Source organism: Condylostylus longicornis, unplaced genomic scaffold, assembly GCF_029603195.1.
Source record: "Condylostylus longicornis isolate FDR11 unplaced genomic scaffold, ASM2960319v2 ptg000101l, whole genome shotgun sequence".
Classification (NCBI taxonomy): domain Eukaryota; kingdom Metazoa; phylum Arthropoda; class Insecta; order Diptera; family Dolichopodidae; genus Condylostylus; species Condylostylus longicornis.
In genome coordinates this window covers 146,257-170,322 of record NW_026578069.1, presented here as the reverse complement: position 1 = coordinate 170,322, position 24,066 = coordinate 146,257, and the positions used below count along the sequence as shown (strand labels likewise).

The window sequence follows — 24,066 nt, the reverse complement described above, 5'->3', positions numbered from 1 at the left end:
AATTTATTTGCATTGCCGTTTAGCACTTAATATAAAGAAATATTTTAAGAAAATAATTTTAATGCATGAAATCGGAAAAAAAAAATTTTATTGCTCCGTTCTTTTCTTCATATTTAAGTCCACTTAAATAATAGAACTATAAAATTAAAGTAAGAGAGGTGTAAGCAGCCCAATGGTTTCGATTGTATAAAAATAATTTTTTTTTTTTTAGTTGAAATTCAACCATCTCAAAGTGTGATAGAGACACTTTTCTAATAATATTTTCAAATTTATTTCTGGAAATAAAAAATCAAACTTAATTAAATCATGTATGCACTTATTTTTTTTATGTGTTATAAATCATCAAGTTAGAATTTTCATATATACTTGCATCATAAATCATGACGAAGAAGTTGGACTATTTCAATAGGGAATATGTATGAGAGTATAGTGACATAATTGACGTGAAAAGAAAATGTTTAATATTTAAAGAGCCTTTTGATTTTTTATAATGCTCAATCTAAGTATTTTTTCATATAGCCTTTGTAGATATGTATGTACATATAATGTAATATAGATTTTAAATGTACACCAATAACTATAAAAGTCATTTAGAACAAAATTATATTTTTTTTTTTTTCAACAAACTCATTGATAAAGAAAACTTTGCAATTTTTACAAGTCATTCATTTTTACTGAAGAATTTTTATTTTACTTTTATTTTTAAGGTAATAAAACATGTTTGATACCGGGTGTTTTGTGATAACATTAATATTATTATATTTTATTATTATTATTTTAAAATAATTTTTTTTTTGGTTTATTTATTTATTTTTGAATCATAAAGATTTGTATTATAAAATCGGTAAAAAAATTTGTTTTTAGTAATAATTTAATATTTAATTTAAAATTTAATAACTACATTTTAACATGATTTGCTGATAGAGAATTGCGATAGATTATTTGGAATATTTTTTTTTTAACATTCAATTGCTACCTTCATTTAATAAAATGTCCATAAATTTGCAAATTAATGACTCAATGTATATATATTTCAATAATTGGCATTTATATTATTATATAATTTTGTTAATTGCATAAATAACCCTGTAACATAATATAACCCTGTGTTATATTAAATTAAACGTTTGAGTACGAGCTTAACATTATCTAAATATTAGGTGTACACATATTTGTACCCAAACATATTTGTTTTACTTTAATCTTTAAAATGATATTGTTGTATTTGTAGCTGTGTATGTGGAATGTTTTCTTTTAAATTTCATAGTTTCTTTCAGTTCTTCTAAAATTATCAGTTCTGGTCTCTTTCGTATTATTTTTTCTCAAATTCACGATAGGCTTTATGATTTTTTGATGATAAAAGCAACATTTTTTATTCAGTTTCTTTCAATAATTTTATTCTGATATCTACCAGAATAAAATTTAATAAACATAAACATAATTTTTGAAGAATCTTATAATATCCAAACAAATACGAAAAAATGTCCATCTAATACTTCCGTTGGATACGTTGGCTCATAAAGTAAAAATTTACATACACACATACGCACTGTGATTTAAATTAAAATCAATTATGCATAGTAAAAATTATAATTTTTTGAAAAAAAAAAATAGAAAAAAATACTAGAATAAAATAACATGCAAGAGAATTAACATCTCGTATGTCATAAATTACTGTCTAAAATAGAAAGAATATCTAAAGAGAATATGAATTACACTATCTAAATGCTGTTAACATTACATTAAATCTTAATCGTGTATAGGATTTAATGTTAAAAATCAAGTCAGATTATTAAATATTTTAACGAATTTGTTAATTTATAACATAGTTACATTGACAATGTCAATTGAATTATTCCATGATTTTTGTCGAAACTGAAAATCTTTAAGATTTTTATACTATAATAAAAATTTTCAATGGGAGCATAAAAACTTAAATCAACAATAAAAAAAAAGATAGATACTAAAATTTTGTAAAACGAATACAATCACATAATCGATATTTTGCAACTAAATTTATAAATTTTTAATTACAAAATATCGATTATGTGTATTCGTAATTAATTTTAAAAATCTAATTTAATTGTTATAAGGTTAGTAGTCTAATTTGCGGTGTTATATTAATGTATATGTCATGAAAAACAAGGGTATTTGTATTCATAGGAAATTGTAAGGCTCGAATTTGAATTAGCTGAATTTAATTTTTAGATTTAATTGAAATTTTAGTAAAAATGTAACTTTATAATACAATATTATCAGATACACTTTTGGAAAATTTCTTGAAAAATTTTGATAATAGTTTGTTTAAATAATACCTAAATTTAATAAAAAAGTATAAATAACATCACATTTTATTAATAATACTACATTATTACATTCGGTATTTTGTCATATTGCATTTTTAATTTCGAATTTTTAAAACAATTATATTGATTATTACAGTAATATTTCGATTTACATTAAAAAAATAAATTTATCTCAATTTGAATCACTAATAGTTTAGATTATTGAAATCAAATCAATAAAGATAAAATAAGATTTTAAAAGCATAATAATGAATTATTTGCAATAGTTGAACGGTATTAGCGGTAGATTATTTCATGTATTTTAAGTGTTAAACAAAAATTATAATTAATAAAATGACTTTAAAGGCATTTTAATATTTTATAATGAGTGCATTAATTTGAATTTATAATGTGCAAAATTTTACATGGCATAACGTAAAGCTCTATATAATAATAAATTAAATAGATTCTAAAAAGGTAATAAATTTTAACTGAAGATAGAGTCAAATCTTTATATTTTCGTTAATGTTCGAGTTTCAGAAAGGATAAATTAATTTATTTTTATTTAATTTGATATAGAATTAGTAGAAGGAAATTTAAACGGAATAGGTTTTCTTTTTGAATGCATCAGAATTAATTTTCCATGTTACAAACCTAACATAACTATATTTCAATAATCTACTAGTATGTTAAGCACTGTTTTCAAACTTTTTCAATTAGGTAAACCTACCTACTTATATGTACATAGCCCTAGCAAATTCTGTCTATGAGTTAAGCAAGTTAAGTAAGTTAAGTATCTAGTTATACTTATGTATGTATACCTCTATATGTACAGTTTACATGAAAACCACATATAATATAATTTTAGTGTTAGTTTTTTGTTCTTACCAAATTCCAGGTTCTAAGATCATGTTAACAATTTCGTTGGCTTCAAATTTGTGTCCTATGTTAAAATAAAATTTAAATATAAAATTAATATTAATTATAATGATTGATTTTCTAGCTTAAGGTTAAAGTAATTAGATACATCATATTTAGAGCAATTCATTTGTAACTAAGAATTCAAATAACTAGATAAAAAGGTTTCATTTTTAGCTTTAAAATTATAGCATACCTAAAATAAATATATTGAATTATGTGCATTGGATTCTTACCTGCTGATAAAAGTGACTGAATTACTGTTACCATATCACGTGATTCTCTAACGTAAAACTCATTGTCTTCTACAGATGTTAAATCAAGTTCTATATTAAACAAAAAAAAAAAATTTTGTAATATAAATTATCATTACATGGATAGAAGTACATATGTATGTATGTATACAATTTTGATGGAAAACTTTCTGATATAAAGGATGTTGGAATAAGCTTCGCCGGGACCTGAACATACCAGGCTCTTCAAAGTCTTCTGTCTTCGCATAGTTGTGTACCCGTTGTTGTTTTTATTTAACTTTAGTTTTAGAATTTTCACATTTTTCAAATTTCACTTTTAAATATTTGTATAATATATCTTGTTTGGTAATACGTCATACATATTTGATTATTCATTATCTACTTAGTTATCTTTTATAAAATCAATTAGGTTTTCCAACAAAATTAAATTAAAAAGTTGAATTTTCTTCTTTTATGAACGTTAGGAAATCTAAAATATTTTGAAAATCTGTTGTCATCGTCAAATGTCACATTTAGTCACGACTCACGAGTCATGATTGGAAATTCGAAGTTGTAGTTCAAAACTTGAAGTTCTGTAGCATTGGTACTGCAAAAATTTGTACTTTGTAGTTTGCGAAAAGTACTGCATTTATCTTGTGCAAGAGCTATAATATAATTTCATAGTTTTTTGAAACAATATCTTTTTTCTATTACTAGCATTTCAAAGACACAAACCTCCAAAAACAAATACTAAAATTCATTATTGATACCGCGTCCATTAATATTTAAGCTTAATATAAGTCTAAATTATTTTATTTTTGTTTTCTTTTTCCTTTCTTTTAAGGTATGTATGTGCAATTCAGCTGGGTTAGTTGCAATTATTTTAACTGCCACATATATTCCAGTAATTATATGGTTGTATTTCAAAAATATAAACAAAGTAGGGAACAGAAACAGCGGACGATTTCCGTTGCCAACTCAGAATAACAGCGGAACGGCAAAATCAACTGTATAGTAATTTGCATCTAAACTCACAGATAATGTCATGAAAAAGGAATTTAGGTTATTTCAGCGCAGGCGGTGGAAGTGATGAAAAATTGATTTGATGAAAATCTGATACGTAATCAGTACTACCAAATAGAGTAGCCCAAATATTTTTTTTTTTTTTTTTGAATTGATAAGAGATTTTCAATTTTCGTATAAAATAATAAAAATAAATTTTAAAAAAAATTTAGGCAAAATCAACTGATTTTTGCTCTTCTTTTTTTTGCTAATTTGAGGTAACTAATTGCTAATTTGAGGACGTAAAAGTATAAGTAAAAATAAATTCTGATGTGTAAATACTCATCAGATTTTATCGTAGAATTTCGGCGCGAAAAATCGCTTTTGTTTTGTTTTCAGCTTAAATGAACGCTCATTTTAGTACACATAGACACGATCAGTTTTTAGTCATTTGGATATAAGTACATATGTACGTATATGCGTCTTTTTAAAACCGTAAGTAATTCATGAAAATTTATTTTCCTTTGGCATTTTTTAATCAATACAAATTACAGCTAATTAAAATGAAAATATATTTACTTACCTTTCATCATATCAGTTATACTAAGAGGCGGTGGAGGTAATGGTGGCATATGAGACAATTTTTTAACATCTTTTACAGGAACTAATGCACGTGATAAATCAGCGGACTTATATCTAACATATTCTTTACGTAAATCACTAAATTTGCAATAATATGACGGTAATTCTATATCTTTGGCACTTGCTTCTGGATGTAAGCATTGTCTTAACGGTAATTGCCCATCTGTTATTAATTTAAAATTTGTAGTTGAACATGGATCTATCGATAGAGAGCGAATGTATTCATCAAACTGAAAATAAAATGAGAAAAAAACGCTTTAATTAATTCACGAGTTTTGAAAGGTAAATAACTAATGATAACAAAAATAATGCATGTATTAATTGAAAATAAAAATTGACGACAATATTTAAAAGATATTTTTGTAGATAACGTGATCTCTAACACAATTTGTGTTTAAAGAAAGCCCTCTTGAAATAACAGTGTCCACCCATCATTTTCATCTTCTTCACTGTAGAAAAATATTTGATTTTATGAAGTTGTTCGTATTAAAAGAAGGTTATTATATGCAAATAAGCGTTTATGCTAAAGGATGTAAAATAATGGTACGTAATTGATTTCTCTTTCATAATTTTTGTTTATTTAGGTAAATTTTTACATCAATTATCTCGTTTTCATGTGCATGGCGCTATAATAGAATTTTATAATATTATGTATATGTGCATAGGTATATAACTCATGAATGAATTAATCATTTTACTAACAATTTCATAAGAATTTTTAAGATTTAATATGACAATTTTTATTTAAATTTTTACATAAATTTCAATTAGTCTTAGAATATTATAACAGTCTCAGTGTATGTAATTATTAAATGCCTTACAGTGACTTGAAGAAATTCACAAATAATGTGTTACTGCGAAAACAAAAATGTTTGTCTAATACTCTTTATTAGAAACTGGTTTTATGGAACAGAAAATAAGAAGATACATTGTTTGGTTAAGAAATATTAAACAAAGTTATACTAGACGTCTAAATAATTGTTGTTGTGTATGATGGTTTTTGAATTTCATTTGCAATAACAATAAGTTGACAAAAAAGCACGCTTATAAATTATACCTACTCAACCTTTTCATATTTTAGCTATATATTTCTGTCTAATTTTTAAAAGTTTTTTGAAAGATGAAAGCAATAAATCTTTATGAATAAAAAATTTTTTTAAAAATTGTATTGAGAACATTAGTTAAAGTTTGACCATGACTGATAAATTATTACGAATTGTGTATGTAATTATTATGGAGCACATAAATAAATAGTCACATAGCGCAAAAATTCGCGCCCTTTGTTTAAATAAGAATATTTTTTTTTGACATTGTTGATGTCTGCTTAATTATGTTGTAAAAATAATTAAAAAATGCTACTTCTTTTTCTTTTGTATTCTGAACTTGTTTCTGTTAATTTAATTTTTCATAATTTTCATGTTTTTTTTCATTAATGTTTTTTTTTTTAATTTGTATAGGCCACCGAATAATGCGGTTTTCCCATTATACAAGCTATGTTAGTTTTTAAAAATTTTCATTTAAAATTTTTTGTTTTTGTTTTACAATTGAATGATTTTTCTTGATTCTTATGAATTTTTCTCATGCATTACTTTATATTGCATTTATTAACACAAAATAAAATTATGGTATTTTTTTTTCTTTTAATTTTATTTCAATTACATTTTTAACGTACTAAATTTTAAATTAATTTGAAGTGGCGGTATGAAAAATTACGATTAACAAATCACTTTTCATTTTTGAAATTAAAAAAAAAACAATGAATTTTCAACAATATTTTATAAGTTTTCTAAAAAAAATTATAATATGAAAAAAAATACGGATTAGCAATGGACTAAAATGAAATCAGTATAACAGATAGAATATTGTGTCTTTTAATCAATTTGAAAATTTAATGCCTATTGACACGTATTTGAATATGACACATTAAATCGTAAACAATATTATGATAAATAGCCATTGTATATGGCAGTGTATCGGTTTGGTTGATTAACTTATTAGATTTTACTTTTTTTCGTATAATATGTACATATATACAGGCGTAATAAATATTTTAATGTGTGAAAATGATATACCAAATGTAGGAGAAAAAAATAGGTTTGTGTCTAATTCATAAATTACAAACAAAAATTTATGTAATATTAAAATTTACATAATTGTTATACATACATATACATATTAAAAATATGCCCATATTTACTTATTCATTGGCCCATACAATTATTTAATTTAATAAGAGCTAAATATTTCGCAGTAAATATTTCAAAATATGCTAAATTGAATTTTCCAAGTTACTAAACACAGGATATGAACAGGATTTACCTATACACATACTTTAAATTTAGATTAAAAATTATAATAAAATTTCACTTTTCGAATTAAATTCATTAATAAATTCAAGATTTTGTAACTGTTATCCGTTATGTAAGTGTACGTTTGTATATGCAGTTGTGGGAAATTCATTTTTCATTAATATGCAAAAATTAGCGATATAAGTACAAGTATGTATACATAGTTAATATTTAATGACAAACTGTGAGAATATAATTTTAACCGTCTATCATTTAATTACATATAATTAAAATGGCATTTTAAATAAATCATTAGTTTATATTTAAATTTTAAAAACGCTTCACTTTATATACATTATATTTATTTTATGTGACAAGCGTATATTTAAAATCTACTTATTAAATTAAAAATTCAAGACAAAGATTCGTTTTGTTTTATTCCTTTTTTTTTTCTTTTATTTAACACTGTAGATGTTAGTAAATTTTGAGGAATAGTGGAGAATTAAGCCAATAAATCAAAAAATGATTCTATATGATTATAGTTAGAAAGTAATTTAAATAAAGTAATACATTGTAATGCTTGTATGTATGTAAGCATATACTGAAATTTCTACTCCAATTTTTGAATATTTCAGATTTAAAACAATTATTTCAAATATTTGCTTTATTTTGTTTACGATCGAGGTGAATTTAATATGAGTTTATGATGTAGAATAGAATTTATAGTTCAATTATTTGACATTATACCAGAAAATAATACAAAAGAATGAAGGATTAATATTATTTTTCAAAACGCATTTAGCAAGATAAAAATTTAATAAAAATTTTGCCACTACGACGGATCTGAAACTACAGATTTTTGAACTGATTTTTATGTGGTTGGATCAGGCAACTAAATATCATATTTGTTATTGAATAACTTAATAGAAATTGCATTGTTATACGAGTACTACAATTTCAGAAACTTCTTGAGAATTTTGAATTCAGTTGTATTCTATTACTATTACGCAGTCGTACTGTCTATCTTCATTATCTTTATACTATTTTGATATTTGCCACTTAATTTTTTAAATGTATTAAAATTTTGAATATTTATTCAGGAATATTAACAACAAATACCGATCTTAATTTTTGATCCTTACTATAATAGCTTTTGGATTAATATATTATATTGGGTCTATAATATACACCTTTTTTTGAAATATCTCGCAATATGTTATTTTTGTAGTCGTTAAAGTTTTTTTTTAAAATTTTACAATTTTTTTTATAGTTAAATATTCTGGAAGTGGTTCTGCATTGGCTTAAAGCGGATTAAAATTTTTGCAAAAAACATTAATTTATTTTATGTGGTTAAACATATTTTGAATATGACATGTGTAATTTTGTAATAACGCATTTTTTTTAGTTAATTTTAGTTTTAATTCAAAATCAACCATCATCGGATAAAAGAACAACTATATACAATTTAAATATGTATGTAAATATATAAGGTTGATTATTGTTTTTTTGTTTTTGAAAATTCTTTATAGAAAAACCAAAAAATTTTGAAATCAAGACCAGAAAAAAAAGGAAACTAAAAATAAAAATTTCCCACGTTATAAATAACATCAACTTTTCATTTTCTTATGTACATACTTATATTTTTTTTTTAAATAATGTGAAAATATTTTTTATTCAAAAAAAATTTTTTTTTTGTTTATTAAAAATATATATGTATATATGTTTTTTGAAAAGTGCAATGAATAATTTTAGGCAATATTATGTGTATTTTTTCAAATTTTTTTAAAGCGCGCAAAAAAATTAGAAGCGCGTGTTGCTCATTTAGGTCATTATTTTTTTTTTTAAATTACAAAATTTATTCAAATTAACCTAGCTTATAATTAATGCCACTATTATTTTAATAAAATAATAAATTATAATGTATTTATTTCATTTTAGACACCTTTCAAAAATTAATTATGTATATAAATAAATTGCAAAATAATTTAATTTATTGTTAAAATGAAAATTTTAATTAATTATGCAATAATTGAGAGAATTTTCAAACAGAGCCAAAAATTGTACAATTTTGGAAATATGTACACATGTTATGTGCATAATATATTATGCATAATTAGTATTTAAAAAATGATGGCAACAATCGAATGCACCTGATAAACTTGTTGATAAGAGTATGAAGAATTCGAATATATAGTATAATTTAAAGTAGTAAATTATTAAAATAAGAATGTAGTATTAAAAGTAACCTTAATTAATATTTTGCATTCTTTTGTAATTTAAACAAAAAATTTTAGTTATAATTTTGATTTCATATTTATTTACTTTGTATAAACTTTATATATTGCATTATATTTGTTGTTATTCTTCATTTTGAAAATTCTAGGTTATTTCCTAGAAAAAAATTACTACCTTAACCTATGATGTAACTTTCGATTTGTGTCTGTTTATACTGTATATATATAATATAGTATAAACTGACTTTCTTATAATGATATAATACACCAATAAGCATATTATTAAAAACCAAAATAATAAAAAATAAAAAAAAAAGGTTACACTTCACTTGAACTTTTCAATTAATTTGTATATGTATGCTTACTATTTATTTATTCATATTGTACATATAAATAGCACGCATTTAATCAAAATTAAAATTATATATGTATGTACTCGTATAGCTATGAAAATGCATGAAAATATCTGCAAATATATATGTACATGGTGATTCTGAAAGTTATACAACAATATATTCCATTGGTTAGAGGATCGAAAATGGGTAAAAAATTTGTTGCGGGCTGGGTGCCAAATCTTAAGGGTTTCCGAGTTCCAGAGTTAAAATCGAATTTTCACGAAATTTTTACTTATCCAAGTTTTTTTTTATTATAACTTCTGTTCTGAAAAAGATGGGGACTTCAAACAAAGAGTTTCTGAAAATCCTATAGTAAAAGGCCTAAAATAAACATCCTGCTTGATTCTGTATTTCATTAAAATCATTAAAATCCCTGAAAGTTGGAAAACCTTGAGATTTGGCACCCAGTCCTGAACAAATGTTTTACTCATTTACGATCCTCAAATGAATGGTATATGGTGTTGTATACCTTTCAGAATCACCCTGTATATATATATATGTGTGTATGTGTGTGTATGAATTTATTATTAAATTACTATTAAAAGTAAATTACTAATAATTAAATTTTAGAACGATTATGAAACTCTAATGCAAATTAAATAAAATTTAATTACTCAATTTACCTTTTTCTTTTAATTAATATATCTGTATATACACATATACGTATTTTCGAGGGTAAATTCAAAACTTATTATATTTTCTTACTTAATTACGTTATGATGATAAATATATATAAAAAAAATTTAATTACATGTAAACAAAATTTGTGATTGAAGGAAAACGAATACTGTGTAATTTTTCTTATTATTACATATTATTTACGTAATATGGCATTCATAGGGCTCCTCAACACTAATAAATAATTTTCATTCTTAAATTTATAAAGAGAATATAAAATAGTCTGTTGTGTCCTTAATACAAAAATTGCAAAAGAACTGTGTGAAATATTGAATATCTTCTGTTTTTCGAGTCGAGTCTATTCAAGGAAAATAATTTTATAAAACCAAAAAATTTTTTCAAGTTTAACTTTTATTTTAAACATTCAAGTTGAAAATCATTTCAGTCAAATTTTGGGAAGTATGGAGTAAAAATTGATGAGCTTGGAAGCCTATACTATACGATCTGAATAGATTTTAAAAAATTTTTGTGATTTATTTAAAATTTCAAAATGATCTTTTATGTTCATAAAATAAAAAATAATATTATTTTCCGAGTAACCTGACATTTCTCTAAAGAAAAGAGAAAACAAAAAAATTTCATAATTCACCTTTGCGTATAAAAGGCACTTTTAAAATTACTTTTTCTCTTATATAAATTAACAACATACAAGCTCAAAATATTGTTATATAGTTTTAACCTACTCATTATAGCTATTTAATTAAAATTGACTCAAAGTTTTACATTATTTTCTTTAATTAATGCAAAAATTAAAAAAATGTTAACGTCATTTAAAGTTCAAAAATATGTGAACTTTTAAAATAATAATGCAAAAAAATGAAATTATCAAAAGAAAAATTAAAATTTTTCTAGATATTTATATATGTACATACATATAACATATGTACATAATTTTTTTTATTTTGAAAAGCAAAACGGATATTACGGAAACATCATTTCATCGGGTATTGTCGTCGTAAAAATTCAATATGTTATGCTAACTGAGGAAACATTTTTAATTTTAATGTGATATTTAAAATTGATTGTTCTATCAGGTATACTTTCATTCGCTGATGATATTTTAGACTGTTAGTAACATATATTTTATTGAACTAATTTAATTATTTATAACAATTAAACTGATCTAAAACAACACGCATTTAAACAGAGCGTAAGAATGTAAATTTTTGTGTTAAATCATAAATACAATAGGCTCACAGTTTTATGAAACTTAACTATACAGGATGTTTCGCATATCGTCACAAATAATTTCAGGAAGGATTCTTTAATAAGTTTCCAGTAAAAAATTTGATTCGGCGGAAATCATACCTGAAATTTTTTGCCACCTTATGCGAAACAGCCTGCATAACTGTAAGTTATACAGGCTGTACTCTATTTAATATTTTATTTTCATAAATGTTTTCAAATTTTAAGTATGTCACATCTTTAAATTGTTGGATTTCTGTTCGACTTTTATTTTTACCACATAATAATATCGATAATATAATAAATAAAATACAAAAATTCACATTAAATCCGGGATTCTTGAAATAGGAATGCAATCACTTTATCATTATTAATTTAAGTGTAAAATGTGGTTAATTTTTTCGAACCTTCATTTCTTTCATAATATGCTCCTTTTTTAAGTAATCGTTTTGAATATATTTACTCTTTTTTTTTCATAATTATTGTTAGCCTTTTGACATTTAATTTTATATAAGGTTTTGATTTTGTTTACATTATAATTTTAAAGTTGATATAGAGAAAGAAAAATTAAAAGAGGTAAAAAATGTCATTTTATTTGTACTATATTTTATATATATATGTATGTATATATAGGGCTTTTAAGTTATATATCTAAACATTATATTCAAGCAAATATATATAAAACTATTGTAAAAGACATTATGTGGTATAATGTGGAGATTTTAAAACAAAAATGAAATTATTTTGCAAATGGGGATTATTTACCAAATTTTTAAAATAAAAACTTAACTAAAAAGTAATTATAAAGGTTACGGTTTAAAAAATTTTGTTATAAATCAAAAAATAAATTACCAGTATAACAATAATAACATTATAATTATATTTTTTTTTCATATATACGTACATACATATTTATACAGTAACGTTTTTGTTTATCATTTTAAGAAAATATAATAATATGTACAAGCAATTTGTAGTTGAGAAGAGATCAATATCGTAAATTATATTCTGAACATTTTAAAATTTAAATTATGACATGACAGTAATGGGGATTCATTTTTTATTTAAATATACATATTTACATATACATATATATCTAATTATTATGTATTTAGATGACTAAATTGAACGTTTTTCCAGATAATTACCTTTTTGCCCGATATTTTTCAATATTATACGTTTATATTAATTTATCTCTTTACATTATATAATTATTAATTTATTATCGTTTACGCTTGCCCGACATATTTCTATATACGAGTATAAACAGGAAACAATTGGAGCGTATATTCAGCTATAATATTATATAGTAGTATAATGAAAATAAACATTAAATTTAGATATTTATATTTAGGCATATTTTCATGCGAAATGTGAGGATTTGGGTCAATTGAAAATTGTAAATTTTATTTTTGTCTTTCCAGTCTGGTTCTCTTGATTACTTCCCGATATGTATACTACTAACGTATACAATGTATTGTAAATATGTTATATTTTTAACTTAATTGCAGGTATACATTAATTATAATCGATAAATATCAGGACATAAATTAAATTGATATGTATATAAAAATTTAAATTAAATTTTCTTAAAATATTTGTTAAAATTTGTTAAAATTGTAAGTTCCATTAAAATAGTTTTACTTGTTCTTGAACCATTTAATGATTTTCATATAAGAATATTTACAAAAATTAAATGTATACTAGAAATTATTGTATAATATTGGGGCTTAATATAAAATATAATTTTCTATTTTAATTTTATTTATTCTATTTTACATTTCAAATTGAACTATTTCTGAATACAAATTTTTAGAGCTTTTTCCTATAGCTATACGTAAAAGTAATTATTTCTGTATATAATTTTACTTATTTTCTCCATTAAAAAATAGCAAACTTATATGTAACAGCTTTACCTTTGCTTCACTTTAATAAGTGTTCTTTGAAAATTATAAAAGTTCATTTAAATTTTACAAATAAAGTTTTTAGAAAATATTACTTTAAATTTTTAAAATTTTCGAAATCTTGTTTTAAATTTTATAATTTACTGTCAGCCGCGAATTTTTATGTAATTACAATATTGTATACATGAAATAAAAATATTCTTCTAATGTTAATACAAGAACATAATAAAAATATTTGCGTTCGTTATCTCAAGGATGAATTATAAGTAAAATAACTATATAATTAAAATTCAACGCTAAAATATTAATTTTATATAATACATAATTTCAAAATTTTTAATATTATTAATAAAATGGCGAAAACATATTAATTATAACAGATTAATATTTGCCTTTAATATTTAAGTAAAATATTTACTTATTTAAATATTTAAAAACAAAAATTTTAATGTCATATTCTACTTAACATTTATTGTTATAAGAGCCGCCAAAGATTCATTTATATTGTTCATTTGTGGCATGTATCATGAGTGACATTATAAATAAACATTTAAAATTTTGATCTGAAGAAATTATAATAGCCTTATTTTTTTTATGTTAACAAGTTGAACGCAAACAGAATTTTTAATATTATAGGTATAATAGTTGTCTTTAATTATTATTTTGTCTTCTACATACATGCATATGCATATGTTTAGTTAAATATGTCAACTAAGCAAATATAATATCTATATAACTATTATAAACAACAAAATTGTAAATAAAATGATTAATGAGCATGAAGATCATATTTTTTTTTTAAATATTCCGCACAAAATTAAACCATTTACAAATAAATTATAATATTTTGATCAATGCTTTTAGGAAGGAAATATTTGTCATAAATTATATTTCGTATTATATAGTTTTGGTTTTAAGATTTGTTTGTCACTTTAACAACAGATGAAAACTTATATTTGTGCGATTTTGAATTATGTATGTAAGTGAAAATTAAAATATTATGTAATGAACGTAATTTTAAATTTCATGAACAAAATATCCGTAAACGAAATAATTTTGTAAATTTTTGATTAAGTAAAAGTTTACTTAACAAGCAATGGTACAATTAATAAACAAAAAAATTAAATGATATGGCTATAGTTGCTAATAAACTACTCTTGGTTGAGGAAAGTAAATTATTCCAGCAATTTTAACTTGATTTTAAGACTACTATGCAATTTTTATATATGAATGTACCCTTGCTTAAAAATTGCAGTTATACTGCATTGCTACATAATTCAGCAATTAAAACTCATAAGCTGAATTTTATATTAATACTGTATTACTGCAATTTTAAAGTTTAGAATATTATTTAACAATTCCGTTTATAAATAAAAATTACTGAATTATGCACTGGTACTGTATTAACGTAATTCCGTTGACGTCAGCCTGGTACTGTATATTCAATACACTTAATAAGAGTAATTTAGTTTTAGTAAAAAACAATTAGTTTATTTTACATAGCACAATCATGTAAAAATAGAACTAACTTCAGTTTGAAATATTTAGCAATTTAATTTAGTAGCTCCAAAATAACAAAAAGTGTATATATATAAAGAACCATGGAATCCAAATAACTATGTTATTTTCCTTGTAATTAGAACTTAATGAATTGGTCAAGATGCTTGGGATAAATATAATATAATACGATATAAATAAATATATATATATATGAAATATAAATTATTATATTACAATACCTGTTCAATTGCCTCGTTTAAAGGCTTTCCAGCAGCCTGAGCTAAAGCAATTGGTAATTCAGCATTTTGAATAAGAGGTATTGAATTATTTTGTTGAATTAGTTGTTGCTGCTGCTGTTGTTGTTGTTGAATATCCAGTGGAGTATTATTATTATTATTATTAAGTAAATTATTATTTATATTATTATTAATAACAGTATTATTATTATTAATATTATTATTATTATTATTATTATTATTATTATTATTATTATTATTACTATTATTGTTATTATTATTAACTAAAATTGGTGTAGATTCAATTGCATTTGATGGTACTATTATTGGGGTTGATGATAATGTTGTAGTTGTTGTTGTAGCTGTTGTTGAATTAGTTGTTTGATTTCCTCCTGTTGATGATTGTTGTGATATTGATCTTTCAAGACCAGGACGTCCAGTTGGACGAATTAAATATTGTTTAACACCGACAATCTAAAATAATAACAAAAAAAATTTTTTTTTTTTTAATATTTTTTCTTTTTATGTATATTAAGCTGAGTTGTAATATTTAATAAGATTTCTTTTGAATTTTTGAAAGAAATATGTAATTTATTTATAATAAATTTAATATTTTTATTTAATTTTTATATTAGAAAAGTATTTAATAAAATTAATTAAAATTGTGAATTATTAACAATTTTTTTTTGAATTTTTCAATGAATTTTAGGTAATAAAAATAATCTTGATATACTCTAATTTTCATTATTATTTCACATAATTTACTTTTAACCTTATATACTTATTAATAGAAAGGAAATTTTGTTTTCCTGTTGCTGAAAAATAAAATTTATTACCGTATATCCTGTGTTAATTATTAAAATTACAAATAAAAAATAAAGCAATTTCTATTAAAAAATTATTTATTGTAAAAATTATAACTAGTTTGAATTATTAAATGAATTTCCGAACCAGTTAAAAGAAAGCATATTTATTGCAAAACTTGAATAAATTCTTTGAAATTATTTTTTCATGACAGTGCGGCTTGCGACACAATAAATTAAAAATCACTTCTTTATTTTCACTCTTATACTATATTGTTATCGTATATTGTGAATAATGAAAGAAATGTGAATTATTGTCAATATTCTTTGTTTTTTTTCAAATATTTGAAAGTTTATAATATTGGAATTTGGTTTATTTAAAGTAATCAAAATTTTTTGAATTTAAAATTTTTTAGTTTTTCTTTCAATTTTTATAACACTAAACTTATGAGGACATTTTGTCTTAAACGCATACTCAAATTCAAACAAAATAAAAAATTTTAAATTTAATATTAATAATGCGGCAATAACTCTTAAATAATTGAGAATAATTTTCGATTTTCTTTCATTATTAATAAAAAATAAAATTCGATTTAATAAAAATATATTAATTATGAAAGTAGTATATTTTTCAAATATGAGGTTAGGAGAGTATAGTTGTGAGAAATCATAGCATTTCTTTACATGTAAATTACGATAAGTTTTATAGGATGGTAAGGTTTTCTAGTATTCTAAGATATTTTTGTTTTACTTATTTATTATGATGCAATTTATATATTTAGGCCTTTTACGAGTAAATACCACAGGCAAGTAGATTAAATTAAATATTTTATAATTTCATTGATTTTCATGATACAAATTTATCGTTTGCAATCAACAAGCATAAGATTAACTTGTTTCAGAACTAATTAGTAATTAATTAAAAATAATTTTTCCTACCATGTAGTTTCAATTATAATTTTTTTGTTATTAAAATTAATGCACTTTGTATTAAAAATACGAAAGATTGCCGTCTATCAATCAAAAATTCTTTTCTGTCAATCAAAAATTTCTGTCCACTATACAAGATTTTAAAAACTAGTGAAGTAAGTTGCTAACATTGTATATTCTTTTCCATTACAATTTTATTACTTATTTTCTTTACACTTTGTATATTTTCTTAATTGAGCATCCGTTAAATAAAATGATGACGGAAAGTTAATTATATTATAAATTAAGAAAAAAAAATTATTAATTTGGTTAACACAGATGAATATTTTTAGCACATTACTTTTAACTTCATGCAACATTTATATTTTCATAAAAAAAAGAACTGTAAATGGAAATCTAATATAATAAAAATTTTCACAATATAAATATGAGTAAATTCTTATTTAATTAAATTTGCATATTAAAATATTACAATTTCTTATTAAATATATTTTTTAAAAATTATATAATGTTAGCAATAATTATTACTAATATTTATTAAAATATTTGAAAAAATTGTTATGCACCTAATTGTGTATACTATCTATTAAAATCTTAACTGAGGTTTTTTATTTTATTTTAAAATGGTATACAGTAAAACTACTTATAGGCAGAAAGATCGAAATTTTGTTAAATTCTATACACATTTTTCATCTCCTACGTATTTATAAAAAAAAATCCTTCTATTTTTTACATTGTATTAATATTATTATTGATATTAAAAATAATCAAAGGCAATTAAATTGTTGAATTTAACACACATACAATTTAATTTTATAACATAATGGTAGCAATATTTTTTATATTGATATTTTCTAATATTTTCTTAACATTCTTTGAAGAGTTGCCGTTTTGACATAATGTGGGAGAAATATCAATATTTATATATGAAAAATGCATGCAATCCCTGTTCAATATATCCATTAAGCATAGCTTTAAAAATGCATGCCGGTTGTATTTTAAGTTGTAAAAAATTAAACATTGATGCAATATGAATTCAGCTGTATGCAAGTATCATTTGTTTTATATTAATACCGTCACAGTAAAAAATGCAATCAATGTTGAAGAGTAAAAACTTTGAAAGTGTCATACAATAATTAATATTGGAGTAAAAATACTCTGTAAAAAATTTGCGATTGAACAAACTATCTTTCTCTTTACAGCAATAATCTAAAATTCTGAAGAGAATAAAAATTAAAAAAAAAATATAACACTTAATTCTGTGTAGATTAAATTCCTTTTTTTTTCTAATCCAAGTTCTATATTTAATTATACACATAGAATATGTAAAAATAAATCAAATGGACGTGTAATCAACCCATATATAAAATAATAATAGCGGCTATCAAAGTAATTTAAAATTTATTACTATTGTACTATCATAAAATCATCTTTCAAAATATATGTATATGTGCTACTAAATAAAATTATCTATATTTGACTATACGATATGATCATAAAATATTTATATATATTTCTCTCAGGATATTAAAGTAATAATGTTGCATAGCCTTGTTGTTATAGTATAGCTGTCAGATATCTTAATATTTCCCAATGTGTACATTACGTTCAATATATAAGTATTGTAATTTGCAGTTCATTTTGTATAATACCATTTTATTTTTATGTTGTAATGATTTTTATTTTTATGGTGCATTTTACATTGACATTGTATAAAAAACTTTTTTATTAAAAAATATTTGTTCAGTAATAGAATTTTTATTAATTTAAAAAATGCAGTAGTGAAAAAAAAATAAATAAAGAAGTATTCAGCAGTAACAGCAGCAGCAGCAGTTGCAGCTGCTGTTACAATTTTAAAATAAGATCATTGTTAATGAAATTGAATTTAAAAGTATAAAAATAATCAAGATTATTATTTTTCATTCCATATTATAAAATATGCACATTATGATATTAGAAAGTTACATATATATGTATATATTAGTATATATAGATAAAGTAATAACTATAATATCCTGCGATTAAAAATTGGAATGAAAATTCTTGCAATATTCAAGTTTTGCAGTAAATAATAATAAGTGAGTAGTTTATTTATTTTACAAATAATGTTTTAGCAACAATTTTTTTTTTGTGGTCTTATGATTAAAAATTATAGTATTATCTTGACTATATAAGATATGACAATGTATATTTAAAATTTTTTTATAAGATTAAAAATGAGTTCATATTGTAATATTATACGAGCATATTATGTATATAGATAAAAAAGAAAATTTTAATTTATTTGATAATCAATATGAAAAATATTCACATAATATAGGAAAATAGGCTTTTCTTTGAATGATTAGTAAGTATAAAATTCTCACACTATACATATCTACATGCATGTAATGTAGTAAAAGTAAATTTTATATAAAATATCTTAAAATCTTGATATAATCTCCATATTATATCCAGGATGCGTTACTATATTATTTACAGCAATCAATGAACAGAAATTTCATGAGAACAAAGCTGTAAGTCTTTTATTAAATTAAAATATGTATACCTACATTATGCAAATAACATTTGTGTCATTAGTCATTATTATAATTATACGACGCATAGAAAGTAAAACTATGCAAAACATATATGTGTATGTTGTTGATCATATGAAAATTGTATTAAAGATGTATATCAACATGATTTTTGGAAAATCCATAAAGTTTAGCAAGAAAAAAATATTTTCGATTAATAGAAAATTAAATGTTAAAAAAAATGGTCTTTAGATTTAAATTAAAACGTTAAAACGGAGTACTCAAAATTTATTATACGCCGATTATGTACAATATTTTTGAGTATTGAAGCCACTGCTTTTATAAAAATTTCGGAAGATGTTGATGATAATTAATTAAAATATGAGTAAAAAAAGTTGATAATTTAATTCAATAAAATTAATCGTTACCTTAAATCTTTTTTTTTTATTTTTTTAATCTCTAATTTTCAAAAGATGATAATGGTAGAAGTCTAAATTTTATTATTTTGTAAAAATTACAAAACAGATGTCTTTCTTAAAGGGTGACTTTTCTAGTTGTCCTTTTCGACTGCTTATGTATGTATATATATATGTATATATTTCTAAAACCACGATCTTTTTCGAATTTTTGTGCAAATAAACGACTAATGATACAGGACTTGCTATCAAAAAAATGTAATTATTTGTCTTAATTCGCCTAATTATCGATCATTAAATTAATATTTAATCTTTGATTTTTTTTTCCTCCGCGAAGTATGCAATTTTAAGATTTTATTCAAAAAATTTATTTTGGTATATTTCTTCCATATTCTCATTTATTCCATAAATGACAATAATTAAAGAGAAGGAGATCGTTTTTTTTTTTAAGTGGAAAAAGTATTTCCACTTGGCCAAGGGAAAAGTACTACTACTCTATACAAAATATTATAGTTTGATTAGAATTTATTTAATTTTCACTTAAATTTGAATGATTCATAAACAAATATCTTATACTTACCTGTATGTGGATGCTTTTAATATTAATTTATATGTACTTTCACATTGTGTAATAACATACATATTATGCGATCATTAAAATATTTACTACTCTAATACCTATATGCATACTTGTATATGTACATATTTAGCATAAATATAGCAAATATTTCTTAAAGATCATGTTATAAAATATTTATTTTTTTAATTAAATCAAACGAAATACTAAATTAAAAATTTATTATATTATGTACATATACATTTATTTACGCATCTTTAATTCAATTTGTAGCATATTCATATATGTACTTATACAAATTTATATAGGAAATTTTCTAATGGACATTATATATGATTTGTATGCGTATACATAATGTAACTACAATAAGAATTACTATTATTAAAACTTTTTATTCAGATCAATAGTTATCAATATATATTATAACTCTATTACCTATGTACATATATATGTATATATATAATTATATCATTTAATATAAATAACAATTTGTTATATATATACATATGTTTTTCTGTTTTGTTTTCGTTTTGTTTGCAATAAATTTTTATTTATATACAAGCACAAAATGTTGTTGTTGAACATTTTAATTGAATCTGCTAATAGAAATATACACTTTATAAGTGCTCATGTATATTAGTTTAGGTATAAGTGAAAGAATGTAATAAATTTAATGGTCACTATATGTACTATATATAATATATCCTATATATGTAAATGATAACATTTTCTTGTATGAATAATGATCACTTTAATGAGTGTACATATGGTAAAAATGAATGAAAAAACAAAAATTTGAATAATAATATTCTTTTATACAAAGTTATAATTTACAATCATAAAAAACAAATAATAACAATTTGCCGTAGGCATTAAGAGTAAAAACAAAAATATTTTTTTTTTTTGTTTTCCTTCTTTTTCATAATCATATCACAATATATATTTTCTACATATAATAATGGTAACAAAATCATCTCTTTTAATATCACCATATTAGTAATATCATGTGTATTTTATTAATAATAGTATATAATAAATATAATTCTCATCATATGGCAACAGATCATCAATCAAGTGAAACTTAAATAATTGTCATCAATTTTAAAATGATAGATTGTAATATAAAATTTTTATTTTTATATACATGTATTTTCACATCACGCTGGGTTTTATGAAAAACCATAAAAAAAAATAAATATGGATAAATTGAATTATAAAAATCTAATAGGGTCAACATACATATAGCTCTAGCTAATCCACTATTTTAAACAATATTTATATTCTGAAAGAACAATTTCAAGTATAATTTCTATTTTGAAATTAATTTAGGGAAAGGGTTGAACAAGATTGTTAAAATGCCCATTTTAATTCAATTACTTTGGGTTTCGGGGAATCAATAAGCTTCTATAATTATTTTATATCATACAAAATTTAAATTTGGTCCTGAATAAATTTTGACTTCGGTGAACTCGATTTTCCTGAAAAGCGATTTTTGTTACATTGATTACAAAAACGGAATGTAAAGGAGAACGAACTTAAATAAAACTTTACTAATTATATTTTTAAGATAGAGCAAAAAATGTAAAATTGAGCACTTGATGTAAAATAAGCATTTTATTTCGTAATTTTATTCCGAAACTCAATTTGGTTCTTTATTTTTTTTGATACCGAAATAATTATATTATTTTTAAAAAGTATTGTAAATTTTAAAGTTTAATATTTTGAACACTTTTACTTAATTTTCGTATAGAATATGAATGACTTTAAAATATCGGGGAAATAATTCAAGAGAATTGACATCATGTGATTTGGCTATAATATCATTAGCAATAATCTTAAAAGAAATACGAAGAGGAGGAATTAAATTTAAATGTGTTAACATACATATATTACATATTTATTTTTTCGTTGAATTCATTACATTTCACTCAATTTATACATACATATTTAAATCTTTAAAATTATTAATGATAATCATAATAAATTAAGATTTTGGCAATTAGGAATGCAACTGCGAATTTGTAACTAGTATAATTCAAATAAATATGATGAATAAATATGATGAATTAGCTGTAAATTGCCATTTTTATTATATACAATGTTATTATTATAAGCACCTATATACATTATATAAAATAAATAAATTTTTATCATTAAATATTTTCTTTAATATTATATGTTAATGATGAGATGACCTTTACTATCTATGTAGACATGGAAGCTATAATCGGCCTATACATACATAATGTATTTAAGTTTTTTTTAAATAAAAATTTAATTGTTTTGAGACATTTACAAATGTTTTAAAATTAAAAATAATAAATTATAATCATTTATGGTTGCATTCAATTATTTTATCTAATATTAAATTGATATTATGATATTAAATAAGGTGTTTCTCATATTTATACAAATGATGAATTTAAATTAATGTATGATATTAGGTATAATAAGAAGAGTTCAAAATAGAAAATTTTAATATTAAAGATTATTTATTATGTACGCGCAGAGATAATTTGTTGTATGAGAAGCTAAATTTTTAATAACCAATCATTTATAATATTTGTATTTCGAAAGGTTATAAGTGTTATGATCATTTATATAAAAATAAATTAATTTTTACGTATAATTTATATTATTCCCTATTAGGCATTTTAACACTATATTCAAAAAGAAAATTAATTTTAAGTAATTAAAATTGACTCGGATGTTAAGTGAATATTGTAGATATTTCATGTATATTTTTTAAATTGTTGGATTATGGTGTTAAGGAAGCATATTCTTTTATAAATAAACTTTCTCAAAAGATTTATTGGCAGAAAATTAAATAGTAATTTTCCAATTCTAATACTTACGGTAAGTTTACGGTATTATAATATTATGTTTTGAAAGTAGAAAACTTAAACAGTTTTACTTTGTATTGTTGAAGAAAATGTAATTATAATCCTATTCTATTTCATATAGTTTTTCTTATATAAATTATTGTACATACAAAGTTCAATATATTTTTTCTTTAACATTTGACTGGTTTTTAAAATTTTGTTTTAAATTATTCTTAAGGATTCATATTTTGAAAATTCTAATTTACAATATGTTGCTGATATAATATTAAATTACTGAAAATTTTAGGCAATACACAAGGAAATAAATATTATATGACCTTCTCTAACTCGTACCGATACAGTGTTATCGGTTATATTCAATAAAATAAAATAAAATTTTATTGAGTTCAGCTTTGAAATCTATTATTGAATATTTATATGGAATGCAGCTTTGAAATTCATTAACAAACGTACAACTGGTGATGTACACAGTTTTCACTTA

General features: G+C 22.0%; 1 protein-coding gene across 2 annotated transcripts in view; it reads right to left on the bottom strand.

Moving 5' to 3' along the window:
* Window positions 1-24,066, bottom strand: part of LOC129614113 (RNA-binding protein fusilli) — a 124,635-nt gene that overhangs the window by 20,565 nt on the left and 80,004 nt on the right. For both annotated transcript variants that reach the window (XM_055528506.1, XM_055528507.1), the window contains exons 3-6: window positions 15,504-15,974; window positions 5,022-5,310; window positions 3,440-3,529; window positions 3,174-3,228 (exon numbers count right to left, since the gene is read on the bottom strand). In XM_055528506.1, coding sequence (XP_055384481.1) covers window positions 3,174-3,228; window positions 3,440-3,529; window positions 5,022-5,310; window positions 15,504-15,974 — 905 coding nt within the window. The remainder of the gene's footprint in view (window positions 1-3,173; window positions 3,229-3,439; window positions 3,530-5,021; window positions 5,311-15,503; window positions 15,975-24,066) is intronic.